General features: G+C 37.3%; 1 protein-coding gene across 15 annotated transcripts; it reads right to left on the reverse strand.

Moving 5' to 3' along the window:
• Positions 1–417: 417 nt before the first annotated feature.
• On the reverse strand, positions 418–9,732 carry LOC122281368 (pre-mRNA-splicing factor ISY1 homolog). 15 transcript variants are annotated; one of them, XM_043092784.1, is made up of 7 exons: positions 9,341–9,588; positions 8,131–8,167; positions 6,880–6,955; positions 4,433–4,854; positions 4,231–4,311; positions 3,985–4,092; positions 418–1,639 (listed from the first exon to the last, which is right to left on the reverse strand). In XM_043092784.1, the coding sequence occupies exon 7, from the start codon at positions 1,596–1,598 to the stop codon at positions 687–689; it is 912 nt and encodes a 303-aa protein (XP_042948718.1). In that variant the 5' UTR covers positions 1,599–1,639; positions 3,985–4,092; positions 4,231–4,311; positions 4,433–4,854; positions 6,880–6,955; positions 8,131–8,167; positions 9,341–9,588; the 3' UTR covers positions 418–686. The 15 variants fall into 15 exon arrangements, with proteins under 15 accessions (XP_042948718.1, XP_042948722.1, XP_042948723.1 ...); XM_043092788.1 differs by having other exon boundaries at positions 8,131–8,204; XM_043092789.1 differs by lacking the exon at positions 6,880–6,955 and adding an exon at positions 8,629–8,713.
• Between the last annotated feature and the right edge of the window lie 2,945 nt (positions 9,733–12,677).

Consider the following 12,677-nt stretch of genomic DNA (forward strand, 5'->3'; position numbering starts at 1 on the left):
CGGCTGACCCGCATCCTGCTGATTTCGTACCTGTGGCCAGTTTAACTGGCTTTTGCACACCCCTAGCACTGGATATGATCATATGGCCATGCATGCCTTGTTGAATACAAGAAAAGAAAAAACATGCCAACAGAACACAGTACTTATACACTGCTATAAAAATATGAACTCAACTGGTATAAAGGGAGCAAGTATTCCACAAAATAAAACATTATTTACAGAAAGCATACAACTGCTCCTATAAGTCAAATATTTTCTATCAGAGTTTTCTTATATCATAAAAAAGGGAAAACCATAGAATCCAAGCTGCATTAAAGTTCATTATTCTATCCGGATTAGGATCAATAGTGTCTCACACCAAGCATGAAGATATTTACCGCAATTCGCCAAGGGAGAAATCAAGATAACGCTAACAAATTGTAGCTGCAAACTCTTTTCTTTTTTATAGGTATTTGTATCTGCAAACTCTTAATTGTGCAAGTTATCTAGGAACCTCACTAGCAATGCTAGCATAAATTCCAAACAATGATTTAGACGTTGCAGCATGACATAGCGACATTGAAATTAAAAAATAAAAAAGAAAAAAATACAGCCTCTAATTACATCAATAATTAGCTTAAAACTGAGTACACAAAAGCTCTTACTCTACTCAAATACAGAACCAAAGAGTCCAAGCCTTACTGGGTCTAGCGCTGAATATTAAGCATAACCTTTGCTTCACTCTGCTCCTCTAACAACCCCTCACTCACATACTTACTCAACAGCTCCGTCTTCTTCTTCTCCAACACCATCCTCTCTATCTCCTTTTCATCCGGCAATGGAACGTGTGCCACAAACTCCCTTCTCCCTTCCCTCTCCCTCTCCTCCTCCTCCAGTTTCTCCCTATTCCTCCTCTCCTCCTCTTCCACCTCCTCCTCCATCCCCTCGAACAACACTTCCTTCACCACACTCACCACCTCCCCACTCTTTACTGTCTTCCTTGCTTCCCTCCTCACCTCCTCCACTCTCCTCCACTCCTCAACTGCCTCTGCCCTCATCCTCTCCTCTGCCGGGCCCTCAACCTTCTCCAAGACCCCATCCTCATCATCCCGATACCCATAGTAACTTGCGTCAATCCTCTTATATATATCATATCGAGTCCTCCTTTTTCGTAACTCTGGAGGTTTTTCAAACAGCTCCCTCACTCCTGGCAACTTCTTCGCTGCCCCAAAGTATCGGTATCCAGGCCCACGCCCACTAGGGTTAGGAACATCCACTATGTTTCCCTCTAGGTCTGTCATTTTAGCAGAATGCTTGGTATAATTGGGCCCACCAAGCTCGACAATGCGCCGTTCCCAGTGGGATTTTTCCCTGATGAGCTTGTTAATCTCGTCGTTGAGGTCGCGAAGGCGGTGTTCGCCGAGGCCTTCATTTTGGATTTCGGCAACCTTGCGGCCAATCTCACGCATGATCTGTTGGCGCCACTTGTCAGCCTCAGCAAGGTCACGGCATTCAGAAGCAAGGTAGGGACGACGCTCTTTTGGCTTCTTTTTTTCCTCAGCTTTGAGCGTGATGAATCTGTTCAGCATTGACTGCGCTTTCTCTTCATTACGAGCCATCTTTCAATTCTGTTTCTTCGGATTTGTTTATATTACAGAATCTGAAAACCACAGTCCATGTTAATTCCATCAAAATCAGAACTCTATCTACACTATCCATACTACAGATGCACATCGATGGGTAAAAGCTTTCAGGTAGAATTGAAATCATTTAGTTTAAAATTCCTATAAATTTGCATGCCCCCTCTCTCAAATAAGACTGTTCACCTGAGCTGTCGCACCCCATACACAGGATGAATCCTTTTAACCAAAATCAAACAAAATAACAACTCAAATACAAAAATCTCCCTCATAATCAAATGTCTAAAAAATTCTTCCAAATAAAATAAACACACTGATAACCTCTCTCTTAAATCTGCAAATATATCAGTGCCACTTGGCACATATCTCAACACTCTATTTTAGTCTCACACATCATGCTTTCTATCCTCAATCATCACCATGAACCACATAGTCATTTGAAAAATAATATAGATAAACGGGTGAGTCCACCGACTCAATAAGCAATGCACCTATACTCTAGTGTGTAGAGCAGGGTTAGTTATAAAATGCAGAAACAAAACAATGCCTCGAAACAACAAAGCGGAAACAAATGAGCATTTGCTAATAACAGTACAGAACAAAATAACCTTTGACATAAGCAAAACTGAAACAGCATCAGAAACATAAACGTGACATGTTTACACCATGGCAAGGTCGTGCATTACCTACAGTTACCAAAGCAAAAATAATAGAGGGTGGTACCAACATAATAATAGAGGCCACATTTTATACCCATGGCAAGGCCAAAAACAGAACAGAGGCCACAATTATTACCTGTGACAAGGCCACAGAATAGGATCTTGTGCATTAGGGTTTTCAAATACAATGCAATAACAGAACAGTGTACTTGAATAGATAATATCATATAATCACATAAAAATTTTAGAAGGTTATAAACACATGTTATGCAGTAGAGAAACCAGAGTACAAAAATGCTCATGTCACACCAGTCATGATAAAATGTCTCATTTCATGGTTTAGATACAGAGAATAGTGCAGTAAATAACCAAGGTAGTTTTCTTAGGAAACCATGCAAGTTTTTCACAAAATCAACCTCAGTCAGTTTTTAGCAAAGCCTAGCATAGGAGCACTGCTTACCTGAACTCATTAACACCATTAAATTTCTTTGCAATTGTGTAAAACGATAAATCAATCGGAACCTAAACATAGTTAACACCATATATATGCAAACAGAATTAACTAGTACCTCCAAAAATTAAGACGATTCATGCTTTTTTTTTTCTTTTTTTTTCTTTTTTATTAGCACCAAGTGTCCGAGAACAATGTCTATACTAATCCCAGCAAGGAGGTTCCCCAAGTTCACCTCAGGTAATTCAAGGGGAAAATCTCCCAGTTCGATGACCCCTAGAGATTGTTTACACTCAATAAGATTCAAACCTTAAACCTTGGAGGGAGCATAACAGCAAGACAAAGGCCTCTACCACTTCAGCCAACCCCTAGGGGTTCAAATACTTGTGGCCCAATATACATTTATGTAACAAGACCCATATATCTAATTCTATCTCTTTCAAGTACCTTCACTTAACCCACAGGAGACACTAGCCCTTGTACAAATCAAGCCCTCCTATCAATGTATTTCCACCCCAAAATCCTTTAAAAAACTCCGCCACATGAAATCATGATAAACTAGAAATATTCCCCATATATCCCTTCCCTGGCCAAAAGCTCACAACTCATCATCAAAAACATGTTTATTAAATTCCACTCTTTGGTCGCATCACTATCATACCCAAATGAAGTATAGCTTCCACATGCATATGTGTGCCAAGTTAATACATACAGCCAATTAACTCAAGATGGTGCTACCCGCATCCCCCGGATGGGATGGGGGGTGCCCCTATCCCGCCCTCGCATGAGAGAGAGAGAGAGAGGTGACAGTTTGGTCCCCATACCCTGGCACTGCCCCCCATGGGCATCTGGATGCCGAGGGGCAGATTGGTTCCCACAATTGTTTGCCTCACCCCGCCCACCCACGGCTAAAAACAACCGGAAGAAAAAAAAAATACAACAAATTTTTGGATTCATCCCTAAAATCCACAAATCCATCATCCAACAACAAATCCAATAAATTAAAAAGTACAAACAATCAAACACAGTGACACATGGCAAAACAAAATAAAATCATGGCGTAGCCATGGAATTGAGTTTGCATTTGGCTATTCCAATGAAAGTGCTCTAACATCTAACACCATAACACAACGCCCATTTTTACCTATCCAAAAAAAAAAAAAAAACAATGCCCATTTTAGCCAAACCAAGAAGATAGCCCAACCATGATCATATCAAAATCTAAGTGCCCAAGCGTTGAGAAACATGGATTTACCTTAGGTTCAAGTGGATTCAAGGGGAAACACGGCAGTAAGCAAGTGGCTTGTTTTGTCAGTGTCACCGATATAATGCTCGGTACAGGAATCGAATTTAAAATCGAAAACTGAGCAGAACCGAGGAAGCAAGAGTGAGATAGAGGGATACCAAAAACTGGAGAGAGAGAGAGAGAGAGAGAGAGATTACCAAGAGAGAGAGAGAGAGAGAGAGATTACCAAGAGAGAGAGAGAGAGAGAGAGATTACCAAGATGAAGACCAAGCGGAGGGGAGGCGGCGGTAGGACTTGCGGTGCGGCAGGTTGCTACAATTTCACCGTTCAGTGTCTCTGAATATAGAAGAGGCAAGGATGAGTGAGAGATGGGATGAGTGAGGGACCGAATAAGAGATATAGAGAGAGTGGGAGAAGACGGACGGAAAGGGAGATGAAAAGGGGCCAAGAGGCTTACCGGCAGCGTGATCTTGGTCGGGAGGAGCAGCGGCGACTGCAACTACAGAGGACGAATGGCGAGCCGCGAGGCGTTCGGCTTGTTTTCTTGGACGGTGGAGAATGGTGCTCGAAGCAAGGGGTCTTGGTTGCGGCGTCGTGTGACTAAGAAGGTTGCAGCTTAGGTGGCGGCACAGGGTAGGGTGAGAATCAGTGGTTTGCATGGGCTTGAGAGATTGAGGGATGGGAGGGGGCGTAGCAGAGGCAAGAGGGGATCGGGGAAGAAAGTAGAGACGTGATGGCGGTTTAGGGCTTATATAAAACGGAGTCGTTTTGATAGCTGTGTGTTTTTTGAGGAAACGCTGAAGTGGCTGGAATTTGGGCTTGGGTTGGACCGAGGCGGTAGGAGCTAGGTTACTCTGGTCGAGAGGAAACAAAGAAGGCCTGCGCATTGCACGATCGAGGGATCGGAATAAAATATTCTCTCTCAATGCTGGCTAAAAGGAAAATATTTATGTTACCTATAGTTATTTTCATATATTTTATTAATATGATTAGTTAAAATAATTATTTTATATTAAAATAAAATTTTATAATTAATTATATTAATAAATTGTATAAAAAATACGTAAAAATAACTACAAATAGAGTTTTAGAAAAAAAAAATATTTAAACAATGTTATGGTGAACACTAATATACACTTTAAATATGCATATCATTGTAAATAATTTTTTTCTTTTTTTTTCTTTTAAGTGTTTTTTAAACATTCTTAATCATTAAGAAAAAAATTCACTAATAATCACTTTCTTAACTATTAAAAAAATAAAATTAAAATTAAAATATTGAATTGGTACATTTTGTGGGTACATTTGAGAGTCGTACTAGAATTTTCCAAAATATTCTAGGGATAGGATTTGAAATCCGATTGACTCCTCTCTTGGACAGGATATTTCTCTTCTTATACCCTTTCATTAAGGGAAAAAAAAAAAAAAATTATTAATAGTCACTAAAAATAAAAATAAAAAATAAAAATACATGATTAGGCACATTTAGTGGGTATATTTAGGAGTCATACTAGCATTTTCCAAAATATTTCTACAGATAGGATTTGAAATACAATTGACTCCTCCCTTGGATAGGAAATTTCTCTCTCTTTTACCCTTTAGGCTACGTTTAGTTATTAAACCAAACTCAACTTATCTCAAACTAATCATTGATGGAGCACACTACTTTTTCAATTTTCCATTAAAAAAAAAAATTAAACTTATTTAAACCTACTTCATACATTTCAACCTAAAAACTTAAACTCATCCCAAATTTAAAAAGTTAAACCCATCGCAATGGGACCCAACAAATAATATTATTCACAACTCAACTCATATCAACATCCAAACGCAGCCTTAATGTTTCTGTGTATGATCAAAACTCAATTCTATTTATATTTTTTTAAGTACTCTCAACAATCAAATAGCACAACATGCAGCAAAGCATAAGTATTTAGCTGGTTCAAAGCATAACAATAATAAGCAATAAGGGGTGTACAAAAACTTGTTGGGTGGGTCCCTCACCGTGAGGGAGGCTCATTAAGCCACTCAGTGGTAATATGGTAAATACTAAAAAAATAGGGTTTTTGTGTTTTAAAAGGTGTGGGAAACAAAGAAGAGAAAATTTAAAAGAGAAAGAAATGTGTTGTATCTACGAAAGAGTGGGAATTTTTCTTACACTTCTATGAGAATTTTGAGGGATCATCATATGTGATATGATTTTAACGAAATTTCAGTATGTTATTCCTTATGGCGAGAGCTTTGTTTTGACTGGTGCTGATCGTTGAGATTCCTCTTCAATTGTTTACTACAAATACTCACTTGGTGAGATCTTTTTTTGTTGCCCTAGTTGATATCCACTTGTACGATAATGATTATGTGTTGAACAAAGAGTATAGATATTCATGATCTACTAGTTGCCTCTAAATATTGCTCTAGAGAAGACATAACCTTGTTATTATTAATAGTGAATGTTTTAGTTAGACTGGGTCCAAAACTTGTGGGGTGCTTGATTTTCTTTATTATGTATTTAAGTTTATCTTTAATAGAGTACCAATTTAATTTACACTAATAACGGTAAAGAATATTCCCTGGTGTTTTTTGTGTTTACCCTAACAAAATGGTATCAGAGCTTGGTTGACTATTTTACTAATTATATGTGTGGATTAAATGAGGATTCATTTGGTAGCATGATTAAACTCACCTCTTCCAATTACTCAATTTGGTAGACACGGATGGAGGATGTTCCGTATTACAAAGAGTTATTTTAGCCTATTTATTTGGCTGGCATTAAACCAAAAAAGAAACTGATAATGAATGGAAGAAATTGAATAAGAAAAGGCCGCCGCTTTTTCAGGTGCATAAACTATGAGGTAAAAATCCAAATCATCTTCGTTACGCATTTTTGTACCATTATTGTCATACCTCAGACGATGACAAATTTAATACTTGTCACCTATGCAAGATGGGCAAGCTTGCGGATTTTTCTGTTGGTATGATTCTGAAATACCACCACATGGCAAGAAGACAATTCATCGGTTAAAAACTGACCTTCATAAGATACAATTCTCAATGAACATCCAAACTGCTAGACATCAACTTGAAATTGAATTGGACAGGTGTAAGAGGAAATTGGAGAAAACAAGTTTGATTATTGTGATTTCAATGTCGTGGCTTTTTGTTTTCACAATTTATTTTAAAAAATTCTTACTAATCTTATGTTTACATGTAATAGACTTTTGGGGTTGAATTATGGTCATTTTTTTAAGTGTATATAATTATAATTTTTTTCTATTCACGTGACATATAATTTGTATTTTTTTACCATTTTGAAAGGTGAATATTAATTATTATTAAATTTGTAATATTTTTGTCACTATTCTCATACCGGTTTGTGAAAAAATCATCTTCATGATAAATAATTAAATTTATGTAGAAGCTGATATTGCTTAATCTAAGAAAAAGACAAAATAGATAGTTGTTAACATTGTAAATGGAAGTGAGAGAAAAAAAAAATAGTATTTTAAAGAATGAAAAATTTTTCGGGAATAAGATGTATGAGGCTTTTGAAAGATTAGTAAAATTTAAGATAAAATTTAAGAAATGGTGTATTTTAGTTAAAATTCAGAAAATTTTATAGGGAATGGGATATGAATGCTCTTAGGTCAAGAAACAGAGAGGTAAGTAGCAAGTTGTTTAAAATATTTGGAAATAGAAGAGAACTACAAGGCGTTGTAGGGGAAAAATATAGTACTAGAAATTAGAAAGTCACTTAATATATATATACATATAGTACTAAATTCTAATTAATTCTATTTCTTGGCCACCCAAGTCCACTATTGTTTAACTCAGTACCTATGGTACTAATATAATTTTATGGATGTCCCTTCCAAGCCACTCATTTTATTGCCTACAACACTTTTCTGATCAGCATAGCCACTAGCCAGCTTATAGCTTATAGCTGGCAAAGTAGTTTTTTCTCCCTTTTAATGTAAGTTATAGCTCGCAAGTAGTTTAAGATTTGTTCTGTATCCTCCCCTGCCCCCCCCCCCCCCCCCCCCCCCCCCCCCCCCAAAAAAAAAAAAAAAAAAACCACCTCCCCAATAACAAAAAATAAAAGAACCTACAGCATTCTAACATAGATGCCACAGATATCATGTTGAATTTGAGGAATACCTTAATCTCAGCTTCAGTATATGGTGTTGTTCTGCGCCTGTTGCAAAGAAAGCCAAGCACTGGGTTTATTTTATCTAATTAAAAGAATGTCCAATGCATTAGCTTTTCATACTATGGATTGATATGATTTCATAAGTGCATTAGCATGTCTAGAGTGAATTCTGGTACATCAGCAACATTCTTGCAAATTCCCTAAAATTGAGAATACGATTCTAATCTACTCATGCATACGCCATTTTTACTGGAGGTTTCTTGTTAAATTATTTGGGTCAACCACATGAAGAAAGATTGTATTATGGTCTTAGAAGTACTATGCATCAAAAATTTTATGCTTATGAACTTTGATGTACTCTCTTGTTGATGCAAGGTCACTGTACTTCTCACATACTAAGACAAAACGGGGGTAATGTGAACCTGTCAAGAGTGTCAATTGATCAGATTTAATATGTTTTATCTCCAGCCACTACTAAAGATTACGCAACCCAATTGAACCCATACCTATCTAGATGGCGAAATAATAGAAGATAAACTAACTGCTACAGAACATTACTCCTTCCAAAGCAGCATATTTGACAAGATCTGTCTATAGCATGAAAAGAATTCCCAATGAGCCATAAGATGGATTGAAAAAACCCAACAATCCCCAAGTCTTCGATATAAACTCTACTTCTCAGTATCACTTATGGGCTAGCATTTTTCATTAAAGAGGTTTTTTTTATAAAAAAAAAAAGTAAAAACAAGTTTTTAAGTTTTTCATTAAAGATGTTTCCATGAATCATAATGGTGTGATAAAATTTCAATAATTTTTTTTTTTGGACAGCTTGATAGGCAGGGTATACTACCTTGATAAGAATAAAACAAAGAGAAGACAGTTTCTAGTACTCATATTTTCCGCACAAACAAACACATTTGATTCGTGATATGCAAGAGATTGATCCGATTGTGTTAAATACATGCATGCAGGAGTTGATGGGCATATCATATTTTTTTTTTCGTTATAAAACTCTAGATCACTCCTCCATACTAAATAAGATTCCATTTAACATCCTTATAAGACAAAAGAGCTAGCATAAACCCACCCCATTTCAGTACAACCATAATATCATCAGCCACATGCCTCAAATCCGTAAGCAAAATAATATTGCAGACTTGTAGTCAATCGATCTATTAACAGAAACAACATAGTGATACACGCAGAGAAGGAACATACCTCCTTCTTGGAGACCCACGCCGAAGCTGATCTTGGAGCTACGGCCGACGAGAGAGAGAGAGACCCACGCAACCGTCTGTGTGAGAGAGAGAGAGAGCGAGAGAGAGAGCGAGAGAGAGATCACGTTGGTGAGAGAGAAGTCGAGAGAGAGAGGGAGGGGGGCTAGGGTTGGAAGACGAAGGAGATGGGAATCTGACTGAGGGATACGGGTTGCTTTCTTCAGCTGCGGTTTCGCCCGCATAACATTTCATATGACCCGCTTCAATTTTAACCCGAAGTTTATCGGGTGGATCTGATCGGGTCAACCGGTTTGTAAAGATTTATGCACACCCCTAAATTAGCCAGACCTCTCTCTACAATCCTTACAAATTGAAACTATTAAGTATCGTTTAGTTGCTCATGTCTATTGAGAATTGTCATTCTTGTACAACTGTAGGTTGGGCAATTGTTGGAGGGAAAGAAAAAGGCAAATACAGAACACAAATTGTCAATTTCAATTTTGAAGAATTTTCAAAGCATAAAAAATAATACTCTGATTCTTTTTGCAAAGTAGCAAGTCAAGATATATAAGTTTATTTAAGTAGAATTCTTTTCTTTTGTATACATAAATTTATTTTTCTGCTGAAAAATATGGGTTTTATTTTCTATTCCTCATTTGTGTCAAAATCTAATGAAATTTTGTTTTCACGAAATTGGACAGTTCTTTAGTATAACCCATATGATGCAATAAAAGTTGTCTCTTTTTACAAAATTGACCCAATTTATTTTTAGGACAATGTCATAGGCGGGGAAATTTCTAAGGGTATCCAATAATTAGAGACATTCTAGGGATCGTATCAGTGAAAGAGAGCATACCATCATCTTGGAGCAAAAAGGAAGGAGATGAAGAGAGCCTTTCCTAGTCAAGTGGAAGACAAAGATGATCCTTTCTCGATATGGGTAGAACACGAGGCAGCAGTGGTCTACAGAATGTAGTCAATCCAACAGAAGGGCAAGCAAGCGCTAGGCAAGATCGAGGAGTTGAAGAGGCTCCTAGTTCAAAAAAGCTACCTAATGTACAAAGACAAAGAACGAGTCGGAGGCAAGCAATGATTAAGGACCAAACACTGCTGACATGTACAAGCTTTCCATGACTACACGAAAATGCTGAGAAGGTGGCAATGTCGTATGGAGTGGCCCACACTCCATCTGAAGAGTCACATCTAAAGCAAGTTTACCAAAAGGATTATGACTCAGTGGTTCATATTATCTAAATCAAGAGGTATGGTCTAACACCACGTGGGAGACCCTCAATCGGAGAGAGACCGAGGATTGCACATAAGGCAGGTCGTAAGGACATGTGAATCATGCCCTACCAGTCTTTCTCTATCATTATGTAGTGAAACGATCAAGACTAAAGAGCTCATATTCAATCACGTATGGAGTTAGAATGACACTTGATGAGCCGTGATATAAAAGGCTTAATACAAGAGCCAAAATCTAACTTTTAAGATCAAAAGCACCTGAGAGCCTTGGAGTCTGAATCTTCGAAGGAAGCAAGTGACTTCAAAGGAGATAAAGAAAGGAGCAGTATAGCACCGTCGCAACTCTATGATAGTGATATAGGTTAGCTTCTAAAACAATGCCAAGGAATGAGGGTAAATCTTTTGTAAGGATGTTATGAAAATTTGGCTCATGCATACTCAATAATCTCCCTCTTTTCAATCATGAAATAATAAATGTTTTGTATATTTACATATATTTTTAGTTCATATTTTCCGAGATTTGAATGCATTTGATTTCGACGATATCTTTATGTGAGTAATTAAATCTTGTATCGATCATCATGGGATGGGATAGAGAATTCCCTGAACCATTCTTGCGAGACATTGTGATGAGCTTCATATGGATAGAACGAGTCTCCATGAATGATTTGGGTGGAGCAGTATCATGTTGGCCTCACCTGATAGACAAGATGAAGAATCCCTCAGGCGTATCACAGGTTGGCGAGTTGATTGGTTGTGTAGACATTTTTCTTGATGCAACATGCATCTATATGTGAGAGTCTACCTATGTTGGAGTATAGGCGACCTCACTTGCACTATATAGATCGGGTGGAAAAGATTTCCCGATTTCAAACGGTGGAGTAGCTCATCCATTTTTGGCCCGTAAACGACGTATGTCTGTGTGAGAATGGTGAACTGCAATGTGATTGGTGTTACAGACTTTACATGCTTGAGAAGAGGGTGATTCCTCACCAAGCTTATATAAATGTATTTTACCGAGAGGGTTATTCCTCGCCAATTTTTATGAATATGTGTTTTTGTCTGAGAGGGTAATTCCTCGCCACTTTTTATGAATATGTGTTTTTGTCTGAGAGGGTAATTCCTCGCCATGCACTTTACGTGCTTGTGGTTTTCATTGCATACAACTGTTCATTGTATATTCATGAGCATTGTTTCTCATTAGTATTCTTGTCATATCTGGCTAGCCTATCTATGGTTCTAACCAAGAACAAGCGGAAGTAAGAACAAAATTTAAATATGAACAGAGTATGTGGCGGCGATGCATGAATGCAATATAGAAATGTAAACATGATTGCAGAAAATAAATAAGCGATAGAATCTGCTTGTATGAATGTATGCAAAGAATAATAATGAAAATAAATAACTTGTATTGAAAATAAGTTAAACAAGTTACAAGTTAACAGTATTACAATAAATGAGGGGATTAGAGATGAAGAAGAAGAGAAGGAAGGGAGAGAGAGAAGAAGGCTCTGGGAGTGATACCTAGAGTCAGAAAATCTGGTGAATACTCTAATGAGTTCTGCCTATGTTTGAAGCAAGGCATTCCTTTTATAAAGCAAGGAAGCACTGTGCACAATAATTGAAGTAATACAGTGAAAGCAAATAGTGAAAACAAACAGTATTGTTCCGTGATTGAACAGTGAATTCATTCATGTGAAAGCATAGTGGCTGTCATTCGTTGTCTTGAGTTGTCAGCCTGTAAAGCACGGTTGGGATTAGTCATCAGATAGTCTTGGAGTGCCTTCTGAATTATGTCTAAAATAGTTACTATATGAAGCTATAGAATATGCTTTTGAATTATCTAAATCAAAATTATCTTCTTTAACTAATTGTTGAAGCAAGTAGATCAGATCCTTTTTTGTAAGTCCTTTAAGAACATTTTTCTTTTTAGACTTAGAAGATTTAATAGATTTTTTAGAAGAGGAAGTGGTTGCTTTCTCTTTTTTTGAAGCAGCTGGTGCCTGGATCAGAGGATATCCAAGTGTTGATGATCAGTCAATAACAGGAAAGTCTTCGGAGTTCTTTAGATCTGGAGCAATCTATGGAAAATT

Source organism: Carya illinoinensis, chromosome 11 (genome assembly GCF_018687715.1).
Source record: "Carya illinoinensis cultivar Pawnee chromosome 11, C.illinoinensisPawnee_v1, whole genome shotgun sequence".
Classification (NCBI taxonomy): Eukaryota; Viridiplantae; Streptophyta; class Magnoliopsida; order Fagales; family Juglandaceae; genus Carya; species Carya illinoinensis.